Source organism: Poeciliopsis prolifica, unplaced genomic scaffold (assembly GCF_027474105.1).
Source record: "Poeciliopsis prolifica strain line A6 unplaced genomic scaffold, Auburn_PproV2 SCAFFOLD198, whole genome shotgun sequence".
Lineage (NCBI taxonomy): Eukaryota > Metazoa > Chordata > Actinopteri > Cyprinodontiformes > Poeciliidae > Poeciliopsis > Poeciliopsis prolifica.
The window spans coordinates 105,118-124,826 of NW_026562573.1; the positions used below are offsets into that span (position 1 = coordinate 105,118).

At 38.4% G+C, this 19,709-nt stretch overlaps 1 protein-coding gene and 3 pseudogenes across 1 annotated transcript; all 4 read left to right on the forward strand.

Annotated features, from left to right (window-relative positions):
* The first annotated feature begins 693 nt into the window (after positions 1-693).
* LOC129356833 (uncharacterized) lies at positions 694-7,459 on the forward strand. The gene is given in 5 exon segments (XM_055026382.1): positions 694-736; positions 1,150-1,497; positions 1,499-2,550; positions 4,836-4,857; positions 5,280-7,459. Coding segments are annotated over 4 exon segments (2,805 nt in total). The 5' UTR covers positions 694-736; positions 1,150-1,164; the 3' UTR covers positions 6,678-7,459.
* A 1,452-nt stretch (positions 7,460-8,911) lies between these two features.
* On the forward strand, positions 8,912-11,577 carry LOC129356823 (nuclear factor 7, brain-like; annotated as a pseudogene).
* A 1,450-nt stretch (positions 11,578-13,027) lies between these two features.
* Positions 13,028-14,910, forward strand: LOC129356824 (nuclear factor 7, brain-like; annotated as a pseudogene).
* A 2,235-nt stretch (positions 14,911-17,145) lies between these two features.
* LOC129356826 (nuclear factor 7, brain-like) lies at positions 17,146-19,197 on the forward strand (annotated as a pseudogene).
* Positions 19,198-19,709: the final 512 nt, after the last annotated feature.

Below are 19,709 nucleotides of genomic sequence, written 5' to 3' on the forward strand. Positions count from 1 at the left end.
AGATGAAAGGAAGAACAAGAAGACGGTTTAATGAAAGTCAAACGATGAAGGAGAAAAAAGAAAAGAGGAAAGAGAGAAAACAAGGCTGAGATTCAGACAAACAGGATTTAACTAGACACTTTAAAATTCAAAAGTATGAAAGTTCAAAATATGAAACGACAGCATGTTCAATTAAAATGTCATAAATATAAAAACCAGGGAAGATACATGAAGAGAGTCTGAAAGAACTGAGAAAAATATTAATTTATTAAATATTTTGAGGAGGAATTTGTGTATTAAACATTTACAAACATTTATTAGATTTAAAAGAAAATTGTTTCATAGAATTTGATTGGATGTGAAGCGAGTTTGTTAATGTGTTTCTGATAAATAGATGATCGTGTAAAAATGTTTATACTAGTATATTTATCTGTATGAATATTAAATTACATATATAGGAAATATTTATATATGTAGAAACACATAGTATGAAGTAGACCGGCAGGAACCGCACTCCACACCAGCAGGGGGCGCTAATGCTGCTGAACGCTGGTTACCAACCGCCAATAAAACCAAGAAGAAGAAACGGAAACAGTAGAAGAAGAAAAGTGAATCCGGGAAGAACAGGAAACGGTTGGGAGAGAGAAACCTCGTGGGAAGATTTTCATCTGGGACTGAAATCAAACTAAACGGAGAACAGAGAGAACTGGGACACTGGAACACAGACTGCTGCAGGAGGAGCAACACGCAGAGCAAAGTAAGTTCAGAAAGTTTCTGCAGGACAGAAAGTGACTTCTGGTTTCACCTTCAGTGAACAAAGAACAGCAGGTAGAAACTAAAGACAAACAGAAACAATGGTTTCTGCTTCTGCTCACAGATTCAGGCGTTTCAGATCTAATGAACTTTAACTGAGTTCAAACAATCAACCTCTGCATTTACAGCAGCATTTAATATTTAACTAGCAAGAAAACAATATTTACCATGTCAGATATTTGACTATCAACGTATATAATGTGTGTGATGTTCATCTCTGGGATGATTCAAGTTTAAAGTGAGATGATTAATCTGTAATCTCCACATTCACAAAAGGCTCAACATGTTGAATCAAATTTAAATCTTTTGTGCATAAAATTCATCCCTGGTTTGACTTTCTGTCTGCTGTGGTTTCAGGTTCACTGAGACAAAATGGCTTCCAGATCAGAAGATCATCTCTGCTGTCCGATCTGTCTGGAGATATTTAAGGATCCGGTTCTTCTGTCATGCAGCCACAGCTTCTGTAAGGAGTGTCTGCAGAAACACTGGAGAAGAGGAACTGGTCGCTCATGTCCAGTTTGTCGGAAAAGATCAGCATCAGATGCTCCACCCTGTAATCTGGCTCTGAAGAATCTGTGTGAGAGTTTCTTACAGCAGAGAGAGCAGAGAGCTTCAGAGGATCTCTGCAGTCTGCACTCTGAGAAACTCAAACTCTTCTGTCTGGACCATCAGCAGCCAGTGTGTCTCGTCTGCAGAGATTCAGAAAAAACACACCAATCACAGATTCAGACCCATTGATGAAGCTGCTCAGCAACACAAGAAGAAGCTTCAGGAAACTCTGAAACCTTTAAAGAAGAAGCTGAAGCTCAGGAAGAAAGTTCAGGAGGAGTTTGATCAGACAGCAGAACACATGAAGGTCCAGGCCCGACACACAGAGAGGCAGATTAGGGAGCAGTTTAAGCAGCTTCATCAGTTTCTAGCAGAGGAAGAGGAGGCCAGGCTGGCTGCACTGAGGGAGGAAGAGGAGCAGAAGAGAGGGATGATGGAGGAGAAGATGGAGGCTCTGAGCAGAGAGATAGCAGCTCTTTCAGACACAGTCAGAGCCACAGAGGAGGAGCTGAGAGCTGAAGACGTCTCATTCCTGCACAACTACAAGGCTGCAGTGGAAAGAGTCCAGCGCTGCCCCCTGCTGGAGGATCCACAGCTGCCCTCAGGAGCTCTGATAGACCAGGCCAAACATCTGGGCAACCTGGCCTTCAACATCTGGAGCAACATGCAGACCATGGTGACCTACACTCCTCTGGTTCTGGACCCAAACACGGCTGGGTCATTCCTCCATCTGTCTGAAGATCTGACCAGTTTGACTAGAGGAGAGAAACAGCAGCTTCCTGATAATCCAGAGAGATTTGATAAATATTACTGTTCTGTTCTGAGTTCTGATGGTTTTAACTCAGGGAACCACAGCTGGGATGTTGATGTTGGACACAGTGATGCCTGGAGACTCGGTGTGATAGAAGAATCTGTTGAGAGGAAAGAAGGCATAATGTCTGGATTGTTGGTTATATGGTTCTATCAAGATGAATATTATGCACGTTCTCCACCAGCTCCTGCCACTTTTCTCTCAGTCCAGAAGAATCTCCAGAGGATCAGAGTGAATCTGGACTGGGACAGAGGAAAGCTGTCCTTCTCTGATCTGGATACTAACACACACATACACACCTTCACACACACCTTCACTCACAAGATGTTTCCATACTTCGACAGTATTGAAAAAACCTTGAAGATCGAACCGATGAAGATCTCAGTGATCAAGCAGCTGCATTAACCTTCATGTCTGACTCTTTAGTCTGAGTTCAGCTCTGATTCTAAAATGACTCAGAGTGAGAGGTCTCGTTTTTTTGCCCGTCTCTGGGTGATTATTTCTGTTTTTCAGGAAAGTGATGTATTAAAAGAAATGTGAATTTTTTGCAATATGTGAGCAATTCTGATCTCATCAATGTGTTTAGTTTGCAAACTAAATAGTTAATTTTAGAAGTAAATATTTCTTGTCAAAGATAAATATTTACCCTTGAATTAAATATTTAGTTAGTAACTGATATTATAAATGCATGAATAACATGGTGAAAATATGACTTGGAAATATGACTACAGCCGGTAGTTTAAAAACCACTGAGCTGCTTGAAGATCTGCTGCTGTTGCATCAACCTGCTGCCTTCAGGTCTCCTGGTTCAGGTTCTGCATTCAGAACCAGAAATAAACTCTAAAACTGTTTTAAACCAATTTCAGTCAAAACCGAAGTAAAAATTTTACAAAACACAGTTTTAATAAAACCCTTTTAAAAAACCTTCAGTTTTATTAAAACTGAAAACAAACAGGAAGAAACTGAAGTTCAGATGGAAGATTTAAACACTGCAGTACTTTCTGTCACCGCTTGGTGTCACTGGATCACCATGTTTGTTTTTTCCTGCTTCTTCATTTAATGAAGCAGATTAAGATTAAGATTGGCCTGATTATCTACACAGAGACAGTCAAACTGTGGTTTATTATTTTAATATTCTCAAAATATTTGTATTGTTTGGTTTTTATTAAACACAAAACTGAAGAACAGATCGATTTGTTTCAGCCTCATCTATTTCTGATCAGGTTTTATTTTCCTGGTTCCGGTTCTTAAATATGTATCTAATAATTAAATACTGTTCATAATGACAGAATTAAAAATACAAATGTAAACAGAGTAAAAATTAAAAGTGGAAAGAGGCATTTAATATTAGAATGGTTGTATTGGTGTCTGAATCACAAACACTCAAATACATCAATAATGTTAATGCTACTAACTGTTACAATGATTTTTAACAAGATTTGCTTTAAATAATCCACAATTTCACAGACAAAACTTCCAGTTTTTAAATTCTTTATCATCCATGTCAGAAAGTTAAACTCCAAAATGTTATATTTGAAAGGAATTAACTAAAAGAATAAAGAAATAGAACAATAAGTGAAGCTTTGAATGTTTTTATGGGTAAATTTAACATTAAAACTTTGTAGTGTATAAAACATTCATTCTGGACATTTTGGGACAACTGCAAACATTTTTCATCTAAATATTTATTAATTAGAAGAGAAACTTGGGTTGTTATTTTGGGAATGTTCTGTTAAAGTAAGAACTTTAACAGAAACACATTAAATTCAGTTGAAATCCAGGAATGGCCACCAGGGGGCAGAGCAGTTCACCAAGCTTCTTCGATTCCAACAGGGTTGTTCAAAGTGGGGGTGATGTATTTGTGTTGCAGAACATATTGCAGGAAATGAGAGGCAGAAAAAACACAAGGAGGAAAATTCAGAATCAGTTTTACAGTTAAAACAGAAAATCTGAGGAAAATGAAAGAAAAACAGATGAAAGGAAGAACAAGAAGACGGTTTAATGAAAGTCAAACGATGAAGGAGAAAAAAGAAAAGAGGAAAGAGAGAAAACAAGGCTGAGATTCAGACAAACAGGATTTAACTAGACACTTTAAAATTCAAAAGTATGAAAGTTCAAAATATGAAACGACAGCATGTTCAATTAAAATGTCATAAATATAAAAACCAGGGAAGATACATGAAGAGAGTCTGAAAGAACTGAGAAAAATATTAATTTATTAAATATTTTGAGGAGGAATTTGTGTATTAAACATTTACAAACATTTATTAGATTTAAAAGAAAATTGTTTCATAGAATTTGATTGGATGTGAAGCGAGTTTGTTAATGTGTTTCTGATAAATAGATGATCGTGTAAAAATGTTTATACTAGTATATTTATCTGTATGAATATTAAATTACATATATAGGAAATATTTATATATGTAGAAACACATAGTATGAAGTAGACCGGCAGGAACCGCACTCCACACCAGCAGGGGGCGCTAATGCTGCTGAACGCTGGTTACCAACCGCCAATAAAACCAAGAAGAAGAAACGGAAACAGTAGAAGAAGAAAAGTGAATCCGGGAAGAACAGGAAACGGTTGGGAGAGAGAAACCTCGTGGAAGATTTTCATCTGGGACTGAAATCAAACTAAACGGAGAACAGAGAGAACTGGACACTGGAACACAGACTGCTGCAGGAGGAGCAACACGCAGAGCAAAGTAAGTTCAGAAAGTTTCTGCAGGACAGAAAGTGACTTCTGGTTTCACCTTCAGTGAACAAAGAACAGCAGGTAGAAACTAAAGACAAACAGAAACAATGGTTTCTGCTTCTGCTCACAGATTCAGGCGTTTCAGATCTAATGAACTTTAACTGAGTTCAAACAATCAACCTCTGCATTTACAGCAGCATTTAATATTTAACTAGCAAGAAAACAATATTTACCATGTCAGATATTTGACTATCAACGTATATAATGTGTGTGATGTTCATCTCTGGGATGATTCAAGTTTAAAGTGAGATGATTAATCTGTAATCTCCACATTCACAAAAGGCTCAACATGTTGAATCAAATTTAAATCTTTTGTGCATAAAATTCATCCCTGGTTTGACTTTCTGTCTGCTGTGGTTTCAGGTTCACTGAGACAAAATGGCTTCCAGATCAGAAGATCATCTCTGCTGTCCGATCTGTCTGGAGATATTTAAGGATCCGGTTCTTCTGTCATGCAGCCACAGCTTCTGTAAGGAGTGTCTGCAGAAACACTGGAGAAGAGGAACTGGTCGCTCATGTCCAGTTTGTCGGAAAAGATCAGCATCAGATGCTCCACCCTGTAATCTGGCTCTGAAGAATCTGTGTGAGAGTTTCTTACAGCAGAGAGAGCAGAGAGCTTCAGAGGATCTCTGCAGTCTGCACTCTGAGAAACTCAAACTCTTCTGTCTGGACCATCAGCAGCCAGTGTGTCTCGTCTGCAGAGATTCAGAAAAACACACCAATCACAGATTCAGACCCATTGATGAAGCTGCTCAGCAACACAAGAAGAAGCTTCAGGAAACTCTGAAACCTTTAAAGAAGAAGCTGAAGCTCAGGAAGAAAGTTCAGGAGGAGTTTGATCAGACAGCAGAACACATGAAGGTCCAGGCCCGACACACAGAGAGGCAGATTAGGGAGCAGTTTAAGCAGCTTCATCAGTTTCTAGCAGAGGAAGAGGAGGCCAGGCTGGCTGCACTGAGGGAGGAAGAGGAGCAGAAGAGAGGGATGATGGAGGAGAAGATGGAGGCTCTGAGCAGAGAGATAGCAGCTCTTTCAGACACAGTCAGAGCCACAGAGGAGGAGCTGAGAGCTGAAGACGTCTCATTCCTGCACAACTACAAGGCTGCAGTGGAAAGAGTCCAGCGCTGCCCCCTGCTGGAGGATCCACAGCTGCCCTCAGGAGCTCTGATAGACCAGGCCAAACATCTGGGCAACCTGGCCTTCAACATCTGGAGCAACATGCAGACCATGGTGACCTACACTCCTCTGGTTCTGGACCCAAACACGGCTGGGTCATTCCTCCATCTGTCTGAAGATCTGACCAGTTTGACTAGAGGAGAGAAACAGCAGCTTCCTGATAATCCAGAGAGATTTGATAAATATTACTGTTCTGTTCTGAGTTCTGATGGTTTTAACTCAGGGAACCACAGCTGGGATGTTGATGTTGGACACAGTGATGCCTGGAGACTCGGTGTGATAGAAGAATCTGTTGAGAGGAAAGAAGGCATAATGTCTGGATTGTTGGTTATATGGTTCTATCAAGATGAATATTATGCACGTTCTCCACCAGCTCCTGCCACTTTTCTCTCAGTCCAGAAGAATCTCCAGAGGATCAGAGTGAATCTGGACTGGGACAGAGGAAAGCTGTCCTTCTCTGATCTGGATACTAACACACACATACACACCTTCACACACACCTTCACTCACAAGATGTTTCCATACTTCGACAGTATTGAAAAAACCTTGAAGATCGAACCGATGAAGATCTCAGTGATCAAGCAGCTGCATTAACCTTCATGTCTGACTCTTTAGTCTGAGTTCAGCTCTGATTCTAAAATGACTCAGAGTGAGAGGTCTCGTTTTTTTGCCCGTCTCTGGGTGATTATTTCTGTTTTTCAGGAAGTGATGTATTAAAAGAAATGTGAATTTTTTGCAATATGTGAGCAATTCTGATCTCATCAATGTGTTTAGTTTGCAAACTAAATAGTTAATTTTAGAAGTAAATATTTCTTGTCAAAGATAAATATTTACCCTTGAATTAAATATTTAGTTAGTAACTGATATTTATAAATGCATGAATAACATGGTGAAAATATGACTTGGAAATATGACTACAGCCGGTAGTTTAAAAACCACTGAGCTGCTTGAAGATCTGCTGCTGTTGCATCAACCTGCTGCCTTCAGGTCTCCTGGTTCAGGTTCTGCATTCAGAACCAGAAATAAACTCTAAAACTGTTTTAAACCAATTTCAGTCAAAACCGAAGTAAAAATTTTACAAAACACAGTTTTAATAAAACCCTTTTAAAAAACCTTCAGTTTTATTAAAACTGAAAACAAACAGGAAGAAACTGAAGTTCAGATGGAAGATTTAAACACTGCAGTACTTTCTGTCACCGCTTGGTGTCACTGGATCACCATGTTTGTTTTTTCCTGCTTCTTCATTTAATGAAGCAGATTAAGATTAAGATTGGCCTGATTATCTACACAGAGACAGTCAAACTGTGGTTTATTATTTTAATATTCTCAAAATATTTGTATTGTTTGGTTTTTATTAAACACAAAACTGAAGAACAGATCGATTTGTTTCAGCCTCATCTATTTCTGATCAGGTTTTATTTTCCTGGTTCCGGTTCTTAAATATGTATCTAATAATTAAATACTGTTCATAATGACAGAATTAAAAATACAAATGTAAACAGAGTAAAAATTAAAAGTGGAAAGAGGCATTTAATATTAGAATGGTTGTATTGGTGTCTGAATCACAAACACTCAAATACATCAATAATGTTAATGCTACTAACTGTTACAATGATTTTTAACAAGATTTGCTTTAAATAATCCACAATTTCACAGACAAAACTTCCAGTTTTTAAATTCTTTATCATCCATGTCAGAAAGTTAAACTCCAAAATGTTATATTTCAAAGGAATTAACTAAAAGAATAAAGAAATAGAACAATAAGTGAAGCTTTTGAATGTTTTTATGGGTAAATTTAACATTAAAACTTTGTAGTGTATAAAACATTCATTCTGGACATTTTGGGACAACTGCAAACATTTTTCATCTAAATATTTATTAATTAGAAGAGAAACTTGGGTTGTTATTTTGGGAATGTTCTGTTAAAGTAAGAACTTTAACAGAAACACATTAAATTCAGTTGAAATCCAGGAATGGCCACCAGGGGGCAGAGCAGTTCACCAAGCTTCTTCGATTCCAACAGGGTTGTTCAAAGTGGGGGTGATGTATTTGTGTTGCAGAACATATTGCAGGAAATGAGAGGCAGAAAAAACACAAGGAGGAAAATTCAGAATCAGTTTTACAGTTAAAACAGAAAATCTGAGGAAAATGAAAGAAAAACAGATGAAAGGAAGAACAAGAAGACGGTTTAATGAAAGTCAAACGATGAAGGAGAAAAAAGAAAAGAGGAAAGAGAGAAAACAAGGCTGAGATTCAGACAAACAGGATTTAACTAGACACTTTAAAATTCAAAAGTATGAAAGTTCAAAATATGAAACGACAGCATGTTCAATTAAAATGTCATAAATATAAAAACCAGGGAAGATACATGAAGAGAGTCTGAAAGAACTGAGAAAAATATTAATTTATTAAATATTTTGAGGAGGAATTTGTGTATTAAACATTTACAAACATTTATTAGATTTAAAAGAAAATTGTTTCATAGAATTTGATTGGATGTGAAGCGAGTTTGTTAATGTGTTTCTGATAAATAGATGATCGTGTAAAAATGTTTATACTAGTATATTTATCTGTATGAATATTAAATTACATATATAGGAAATATTTATATATGTAGAAACACATAGTATGAAGTAGACCGGCAGGAACCGCACTCCACACCAGCAGGGGGCGCTAATGCTGCTGAACGCTGGTTACCAACGCCAATAAAACCAAGAAGAAGAAACGGAAACAGTAGAAGAAGAAAAGTGAATCCGGGAAGAACAGGAAACGGTTGGGAGAGAGAAACCTCGTGGAAGATTTTCATCTGGGACTGAAATCAAACTAAACGGAGAACAGAGAGAACTGGACACTGGAACACAGACTGCTGCAGGAGGAGCAACACGCAGAGCAAAGTAAGTTCAGAAAGTTTCTGCAGGACAGAAAGTGACTTCTGGTTTCACCTTCAGTGAACAAAGAACAGCAGGTAGAAACTAAAGACAAACAGAAACAATGGTTTCTGCTTCTGCTCACAGATTCAGGCGTTTCAGATCTAATGAACTTTAACTGAGTTCAAACAATCAACCTCTGCATTTACAGCAGCATTTAATATTTAACTAGCAAGAAAACAATATTTACCATGTCAGATATTTGACTATCAACGTATATAATGTGTGTGATGTTCATCTCTGGGATGATTCAAGTTTAAAGTGAGATGATTAATCTGTAATCTCCACATTCACAAAAGGCTCAACATGTTGAATCAAATTTAAATCTTTTGTGCATAAAATTCATCCCTGGTTTGACTTTCTGTCTGCTGTGGTTTCAGGTTCACTGAGACAAAATGGCTTCCAGATCAGAAGATCATCTCTGCTGTCCGATCTGTCTGGAGATATTTAAGGATCCGGTTCTTCTGTCATGCAGCCACAGCTTCTGTAAGGAGTGTCTGCAGAAACACTGGAGAAGAGGAACTGGTCGCTCATGTCCAGTTTGTCGGAAAAGATCAGCATCAGATGCTCCACCCTGTAATCTGGCTCTGAAGAATCTGTGTGAGAGTTTCTTACAGCAGAGAGAGCAGAGAGCTTCAGAGGATCTCTGCAGTCTGCACTCTGAGAAACTCAAACTCTTCTGTCTGGACCATCAGCAGCCAGTGTGTCTCGTCTGCAGAGATTCAGAAAAACACACCAATCACAGATTCAGACCCATTGATGAAGCTGCTCAGCAACACAAGAAGAAGCTTCAGGAAACTCTGAAACCTTTAAAGAAGAAGCTGAAGCTCAGGAAGAAAGTTCAGGAGGAGTTTGATCAGACAGCAGAACACATGAAGGTCCAGGCCCGACACACAGAGAGGCAGATTAGGGAGCAGTTTAAGCAGCTTCATCAGTTTCTAGCAGAGGAAGAGGAGGCCAGGCTGGCTGCACTGAGGGAGGAAGAGGAGCAGAAGAGAGGGATGATGGAGGAGAAGATGGAGGCTCTGAGCAGAGAGATAGCAGCTCTTTCAGACACAGTCAGAGCCACAGAGGAGGAGCTGAGAGCTGAAGACGTCTCATTCCTGCACAACTACAAGGCTGCAGTGGAAAGAGTCCAGCGCTGCCCCCTGCTGGAGGATCCACAGCTGCCCTCAGGAGCTCTGATAGACCAGGCCAAACATCTGGGCAACCTGGCCTTCAACATCTGGAGCAACATGCAGACCATGGTGACCTACACTCCTCTGGTTCTGGACCCAAACACGGCTGGGTCATTCCTCCATCTGTCTGAAGATCTGACCAGTTTGACTAGAGGAGAGAAACAGCAGCTTCCTGATAATCCAGAGAGATTTGATAAATATTACTGTTCTGTTCTGAGTTCTGATGGTTTTAACTCAGGGAACCACAGCTGGGATGTTGATGTTGGACACAGTGATGCCTGGAGACTCGGTGTGATAGAAGAATCTGTTGAGAGGAAAGAAGGCATAATGTCTGGATTGTTGGTTATATGGTTCTATCAAGATGAATATTATGCACGTTCTCCACCAGCTCCTGCCACTTTTCTCTCAGTCCAGAAGAATCTCCAGAGGATCAGAGTGAATCTGGACTGGGACAGAGGAAAGCTGTCCTTCTCTGATCTGGATACTAACACACATACACACCTTCACACACACCTTCACTCACAAGATGTTTCCATACTTCGACAGTATTGAAAAAACCTTGAAGATCGAACCGATGAAGATCTCAGTGATCAAGCAGCTGCATTAACCTTCATGTCTGACTCTTTAGTCTGAGTTCAGCTCTGATTCTAAAATGACTCAGAGTGAGAGGTCTCGTTTTTTTGCCCGTCTCTGGGTGATTATTTCTGTTTTTCAGGAAGTGATGTATTAAAAGAAATGTGAATTTTTTGCAATATGTGAGCAATTCTGATCTCATCAATGTGTTTAGTTTGCAAACTAAATAGTTAATTTTAGAAGTAAATATTTCTTGTCAAAGATAAATATTTACCCTTGAATTAAATATTTAGTTAGTAACTGATATTTATAAATGCATGAATAACATGGTGAAAATATGACTTGGAAATATGACTACAGCCGGTAGTTTAAAAACCACTGAGCTGCTTGAAGATCTGCTGCTGTTGCATCAACCTGCTGCCTTCAGGTCTCCTGGTTCAGGTTCTGCATTCAGAACCAGAAATAAACTCTAAAACTGTTTTAAACCAATTTCAGTCAAAACCGAAGTAAAAATTTTACAAAACACAGTTTTAATAAAACCCTTTTAAAAAACCTTCAGTTTTATTAAAACTGAAAACAAACAGGAAGAAACTGAAGTTCAGATGGAAGATTTAAACACTGCAGTACTTTCTGTCACCGCTTGGTGTCACTGGATCACCATGTTTGTTTTTTCCTGCTTCTTCATTTAATGAAGCAGATTAAGATTAAGATTGGCCTGATTATCTACACAGAGACAGTCAAACTGTGGTTTATTATTTTAATATTCTCAAAATATTTGTATTGTTTGGTTTTTATTAAACACAAAACTGAAGAACAGATCGATTTGTTTCAGCCTCATCTATTTCTGATCAGGTTTTATTTTCCTGGTTCCGGTTCTTAAATATGTATCTAATAATTAAATACTGTTCATAATGACAGAATTAAAAATACAAATGTAAACAGAGTAAAAATTAAAAGTGGAAAGAGGCATTTAATATTAGAATGGTTGTATTGGTGTCTGAATCACAAACACTCAAATACATCAATAATGTTAATGCTACTAACTGTTACAATGATTTTTAACAAGATTTGCTTTAAATAATCCACAATTTCACAGACAAAACTTCCAGTTTTTAAATTCTTTATCATCCATGTCAGAAAGTTAAACTCCAAAATGTTATATTCAAAGGAATTAACTAAAAGAATAAAGAAATAGAACAATAAGTGAAGCTTTTGAATGTTTTTATGGGTAAATTTAACATTAAAACTTTGTAGTGTATAAAACATTCATTCTGGACATTTTGGGACAACTGCAAACATTTTTCATCTAAATATTTATTAATTAGAAGAGAAACTTGGGTTGTTATTTTGGGAATGTTCTGTTAAAGTAAGAACTTTAACAGAAACACATTAAATTCAGTTGAAATCCAGGAATGGCCACCAGGGGGCAGAGCAGTTCACCAAGCTTCTTCGATTCCAACAGGGTTGTTCAAAGTGGGGGTGATGTATTTGTGTTGCAGAACATATTGCAGGAAATGAGAGGCAGAAAAAACACAAGGAGGAAAATTCAGAATCAGTTTTACAGTTAAAACAGAAAATCTGAGGAAAATGAAAGAAAAACAGATGAAAGGAAGAACAAGAAGAGGTTTAATGAAAGTCAAACGATGAAGGAGAAAAAAGAAAAGAGGAAAGAGAGAAAACAAGGCTGAGATTCAGACAAACAGGATTTAACTAGACACTTTAAAATTCAAAAGTATGAAAGTTCAAAATATGAAACGACAGCATGTTCAATTAAAATGTCATAAATATAAAAACCAGGGAAGATACATGAAGAGTCTGAAAGAACTGAGAAAAATATTAATTTATTAAATATTTTGAGGAGGAATTTGTGTATTAAACATTTACAAACATTTATTAGATTTAAAAGAAAATTGTTTCATAGAATTTGATTGGATGTGAAGCGAGTTTGTTAATGTGTTTCTGATAAATAGATGATCGTGTAAAAATGTTTATACTAGTATATTTATCTGTATGAATATTAAATTACATATATAGGAAATATTTATATATGTAGAAACACATAGTATGAAGTAGACCGGCAGGAACCGCACTCCACACCAGCAGGGGGCGCTAATGCTGCTGAACGCTGGTTACCAACCGCCAATAAAACCAAGAAGAAGAAACGGAAACAGTAGAAGAAGAAAAGTGAATCCGGGAAGAACAGGAAACGGTTGGGAGAGAGAAACCTCGTGGGAAGATTTTCATCTGGGACTGAAATCAAACTAAACGGAGAACAGAGAGAACTGGACACTGGAACACAGACTGCTGCAGGAGGAGCAACACGCAGAGCAAAGTAAGTTCAGAAAGTTTCTGCAGGACAGAAAGTGACTTCTGGTTTCACCTTCAGTGAACAAAGAACAGCAGGTAGAAACTAAAGACAAACAGAAACAATGGTTTCTGCTTCTGCTCACAGATTCAGGCGTTTCAGATCTAATGAACTTTAACTGAGTTCAAACAATCAACCTCTGCATTTACAGCAGCATTTAATATTTAACTAGCAAGAAAACAATATTTACCATGTCAGATATTTGACTATCAACGTATATAATGTGTGTGATGTTCATCTCTGGGATGATTCAAGTTTAAAGTGAGATGATTAATCTGTAATCTCCACATTCACAAAAGGCTCAACATGTTGAATCAAATTTAAATCTTTTGTGCATAAAATTCATCCCTGGTTTGACTTTCTGTCTGCTGTGGTTTCAGGTTCACTGAGACAAAATGGCTTCCAGATCAGAAGATCATCTCTGCTGTCCGATCTGTCTGGAGATATTTAAGGATCCGGTTCTTCTGTCATGCAGCCACAGCTTCTGTAAGGAGTGTCTGCAGAAACACTGGAGAAGAGGAACTGGTCGCTCATGTCCAGTTTGTCGGAAAAGATCAGCATCAGATGCTCCACCCTGTAATCTGGCTCTGAAGAATCTGTGTGAGAGTTTCTTACAGCAGAGAGAGCAGAGAGCTTCAGAGGATCTCTGCAGTCTGCACTCTGAGAAACTCAAACTCTTCTGTCTGGACCATCAGCAGCCAGTGTGTCTCGTCTGCAGAGATTCAGAAAAACACACCAACCACAGATTCAGACCCATTGATGAAGCTGCTCAGCAACACAAGAAGAAGCTTCAGGAAACTCTGAAACCTTTAAAGAAGAAGCTGAAGCTCAGGAAGAAAGTTCAGGAGGAGTTTGATCAGACAGCAGAACACATGAAGGTCCAGGCCCGACACACAGAGAGGCAGATTAGGGAGCAGTTTAAGCAGCTTCATCAGTTTCTAGCAGAGGAAGAGGAGGCCAGGCTGGCTGCACTGAGGGAGGAAGAGGAGCAGAAGAGAGGGATGATGGAGGAGAAGATGGAGGCTCTGAGCAGAGAGATAGCAGCTCTTTCAGACACAGTCAGAGCCACAGAGGAGGAGCTGAGAGCTGAAGACGTCTCATTCCTGCACAACTACAAGGCTGCAGTGGAAAGAGTCCAGCGCTGCCCCTGCTGGAGGATCCACAGCTGCCCTCAGGAGCTCTGATAGACCAGGCCAAACATCTGGGCAACCTGGCCTTCAACATCTGGAGCAACATGCAGACCATGGTGACCTACACTCCTCTGGTTCTGGACCCAAACACGGCTGGGTCATTCCTCCATCTGTCTGAAGATCTGACCAGTTTGACTAGAGGAGAAACAGCAGCTTCCTGATAATCCAGAGAGATTTGATAAATATTACTGTTCTGTTCTGAGTTCTGATGGTTTTAACTCAGGGAACCACAGCTGGGATGTTGATGTTGGACACAGTGATGCCTGGAGACTCGGTGTGATAGAAGAATCTGTTGAGAGGAAAGAAGGCATAATGTCTGGATTGTTGGTTATATGGTTCTATCAAGATGAATATTATGCACGTTCTCCACCAGCTCCTGCCACTTTTCTCTCAGTCCAGAAGAATCTCCAGAGGATCAGAGTGAATCTGGACTGGGACAGAGGAAAGCTGTCCTTCTCTGATCTGGATACTAACACACACATACACACCTTCACACACACCTTCACTCACAAGATGTTTCCATACTTCGACAGTATTGAAAAAACCTTGAAGATCGAACCGATGAAGATCTCAGTGATCAAGCAGCTGCATTAACTTCATGTCTGACTCTTTAGTCTGAGTTCAGCTCTGATTCTAAAATGACTCAGAGTGAGAGGTCTCGTTTTTTTGCCCGTCTCTGGGTGATTATTTCTGTTTTTCAGGAAGTGATGTATTAAAAGAAATGTGAATTTTTTGCAATATGTGAGCAATTCTGATCTCATCAATGTGTTTAGTTTGCAAACTAAATAGTTAATTTTAGAAGTAAATATTCTTGTCAAAGATAAATATTTACCCTTGAATTAAATATTTAGTTAGTAACTGATATTTATAAATGCATGAATAACATGGTGAAAATATGACTTGGAAAATGACTACAGCCGGTAGTTTAAAAACCCTGAGCTGCTTGAAGATCTGCTGCTGTTGCATCAACCTGCTGCCTTCAGGTCTCCTGGTTCAGGTTCTGCATTCAGAACCAGAAATAAACTCTAAAACTGTTTTAAACCAATTTCAGTCAAAACCGAAGTAAAAATTTTACAAAACACAGTTTTAATAAAACCCTTTTAAAAAACCTTCAGTTTTATTAAAACTGAAAACAAACAGGAAGAAACTGAAGTTCAGATGGAAGATTTAAACACTGCAGTACTTTCTGTCACCGCTTGGTGTCACTGGATCACCATGTTTGTTTTTTCCTGCTTCTTCATTTAATGAAGCAGATTAAGATTAAGATTGGCCTGATTATCTACACAGAGACAGTCAAACTGTGGTTTATTATTTTAATATTCTCAAAATATTTGTATTGTTTGGTTTTTATTAAACACAAAACTGAAGAACAGATCGATTTGTTTCAGCCTCATCTTTTTCTGATCAGGTTTTATTTTCCTGGTTCCGGTTCTTAAATATGTATCTAATAATTAAATACTGTTCATAATGACAGAATTAAAAATACAAATGTAAACAGAGTAAAAATTAAAAGTGGAAAGAGGCATTTAATATTAGAATGGTTGTATTGGTGTCTGAATCACAAACACTCAAATACATCAATAATGTTAATGCTACTAACTGTTACAATGATTTTTAACAAGATTGCTTTAAATAATCCACAATTTCACAGACAAAACTTCCAGTTTTTAAATTCTTTATCATCCATGTCAGAAAGTTAAACTCCAAAATGTTATATTTGAAAGGAATTAACTAAAAGAATAAAGAAATAGAACAATAAGTGAAGCTTTGAATGTTTTTATGGGTAAATTTAACATTAAAACTTTGTAGTGTATAAAACATTCATTCTGGACATTTTGGGACAACTGCAAACATTTTTCATCTAAATATTTATTAATTAGAAGAGAAACTTGGGTTGTTATTTTGGGAATGTTCTGTTAAAGTAAGAACTTTAACAGAAACACATTAAATTCAGTTGAAATCCAGGAATGGCCACCAGGGGGCAGAGCAGTTCACCAAGCTTCTTCGATTCCAACAGGGTTGTTCAAAGTGTGGGTGATGGCCGTATTTGTTTGTTGCAGAAAATATTGCAAATTTATCTATCAGATGGAGAATTTTATTAAAAATGGTAAAAACTTTTAGTTAGTTTACAGTTAAAACAGAAAATCTGAGGAAAATGAAAGAAAAACAGATGAAAGGAAGAACAAGAAGACGGTTTAATGAAAGTCAAACGAATGAAGGAGAAAAAAGAAAAGAGGAAAGAGAGAAAACAAGGCTGAGATTCAGACAAACAGGATTTAACTAGACACTTTAAAATTCAAAAGTATGAAAGTTCAAAATATGAAACGACAGCATGTTCAATTAAAATGTCATAAATATAAAAACCAGGGAAGATACATGAAGAGAGTCTGAAAGAACTGAGAAAAATATTAATTTATTAAATATTTTGAGGAGGAATTTGTGTATTAAACATTTACAAACATTTATTAGATTTAAAAGAAAATTGTTTCATAGAATTTGATTGGATGTGAAGCGAGTTTGTTAATGTGTTTCTGATAAATAGATGATCGTGTAAAAATGTTTATATTTATCTGTATGAATATTAAATTACATATATAGGAAATATTTATATATGTAGAAACACATAGTATGAAGTAGACCGGCAGGAACCGCACTCCACACCAGCAGGGGGCGCTAATGCTGCTGAACGCTGGTTACCAACCGCCAATAAAACCAAGAAGAAGAAACGGAAACAGTAGAAGAAGAAAAGTGAATCCGGGAAGAACAGGAAACGGTTGGAGAGAGAAACCTCGTGGGAAGATTTTCATCTGGGACTGAAATCAAACTAAACGGAGAACAGAGAGAACTGGACACTGGAACACAGACTGCTGCAGGAGGAGCAACACGCAGAGCAAAGTAAGTTCAGAAAGTTTCTGCAGGACAGAAAGTGACTTCTGGTTTCACCTTCAGTGAACAAAGAACAGCAGGTAGAAACTAAAGACAAACAGAAACAATGGTTTCTGCTTCTGCTCACAGATTCAGGCGTTTCAGATCTAATGAACTTTAACTGAGTTCAAACAATCAACCTCTGCATTTACAGCAGCATTTAATATTTAACTAGCAAGAAAACAATATTTACCATGTCAGATATTTGACTATCAACGTATATAATGTGTGTGATGTTCATCTCTGGGATGATTCAAGTTTAAAGTGAGATGATTAATCTGTAATCTCCACATTCACAAAAGGCTCAACATGTTGAATCAAATTTAAATCTTTTGTGCATAAAATTCATCCCTGGTTTGACTTTCTGTCTGCTGTGGTTTCAGGTTCACTGAGACAAAATGGCTTCCAGATCAGAAGATCATCTCTGCTGTCCGATCTGTCTGGAGATATTTAAGGATCCGGTTCTTCTGTCATGCAGCCACAGCTTCTGTAAGGAGTGTCTGCAGAAACACTGGAGAAGAGGAACTGGTCGCTCATGTCCAGTTTGTCGGAAAAGATCAGCATCAGATGCTCCACCCTGTAATCTGGCTCTGAAGAATCTGTGTGAGAGTTTCTTACAGCAGAGAGAGCAGAGAGCTTCAGAGGATCTCTGCAGTCTGCACTCTGAGAAACTCAAACTCTTCTGTCTGGACCATCAGCAGCCAGTGTGTCTCGTCTGCAGAGATTCAGAAAAACACACCAATCACAGATTCAGACCCATTGATGAAGCTGCTCAGCAACACAAGAAGAAGCTTCAGGAAACTCTGAAACCTTTAAAGAAGAAGCTGAAGCTCAGGAAGAAAGTTCAGGAGGAGTTTGATCAGACAGCAGAACACATGAAGGTCCAGGCCCGACACACAGAGAGGCAGATTAGGGAGCAGTTTAAGCAGCTTCATCAGTTTCTAGCAGAGGAAGAGGAGGCCAGGCTGGCTGCACTGAGGGAGGAAGAGGAGCAGAAGAGAGGGATGATGGAGGAGAAGATGGAGGCTCTGAGCAGAGAGATAGCAGCTCTTTCAGACACAGTCAGAGCCACAGAGGAGGAGCTGAGAGCTGAAGACGTCTCATTCCTGCACAACTACAAGGCTGCAGTGGAAAGGGTCCAGCGCTGCCCCCTGCTGGAGGATCCACAGCTGCCCTCAGGAGCTCTGATAGACCAGGCCAAACATCTGGGCAACCTGGCCTTCAACATCTGGAGCAACATGCAGACCATGGTGACCTACACTCCTCTGGTTCTGGACCAAACACGGCTGGGTCATTCCTCCATCTGTCTGAAGATCTGACCAGTTTGACTAGAGGAGAGAAACAGCAGCTTCCTGATAATCCAGAGAGATTTGATAAATATTACTGTTCTGTTCTGAGTTCTGATGGTTTTAACTCAGGGAACCACATCTGGGATGTTGATGTTGGACACAGTGATGCCTGGAGACTCGGTGTGATAGAAGAATCTGTTGAGAGGAAAGAAGGCATAATGTCTGGATTGTTGGTTATATGGTTCTATCAAGATGAATATTATGCACGTTCTCCACCAGCTCCTGCCACTTTTCTCTCAGTCCAGAAGAATCTCCAGAGGATCAAAGTGAATCTGGACTGGGACAGAGGAAAGCTGTCCTTCTCTGATCTGGATACTAACACACACATACACACCTTCACACACACCTTCACTCACAAGATGTTTCCATACTTCGACAGTATTGAAAAAACCTTGAAGATCGAACCGATGAAGATCTCAGTGATCAAGCAGCTGCATTAACCTTCATGTCTGACTCTTTAGTCTGAGTTCAGCTCTGATTCTAAAATGACTCAGAGTGAGAGGTCTCGTTTTTTTGCCCGTCTCTGGGTGATTATTTCTGTTTTTCAGGAAGTGATGTATTAAAAGAAATGTGAATTTTTTGCAATATGTGAGCAATTCTGATCTCATCAATGTGTTTAGTTTGCAAACTAAATAGTTAATTTTAGAAGTAAATATTTCTTGTCAAAGATAAATATTTACCCTTGAATTAAATATTTAGTTAGTAACTGATATTATAAATGCATGAATAACATGGTGAAAATATGACTTGGAAATATGACTACAGCCGGTAGTTTAAAAACCACTGAGCTGCTTGAAGATCTGCTGCTGTTGCATCAACCTGCTGCCTTCAGGTCTCCTGGTTCAGGTTCTGCATTCAGAACCAGAAATAAACTCTAAAACTGTTTTAAACCAATTTCAGTCAAAACCGGAAGTAAAAATTTTACAAAACACAGTTTTAATAAAACCCTTTTAAAAAACCTTCAGTTTTATTAAAACTGAAAACAAACAGGAAGAAACTGAAGTTCAGATGGAAGATTTAAACACTGCAGTACTTTCTGTCACCGCTTGGTGTCACTGGATCACCATGTTTGTTTTTTCCTGCTTCTTCATTTAATGAAGCAGATTAAGATTAAGATTG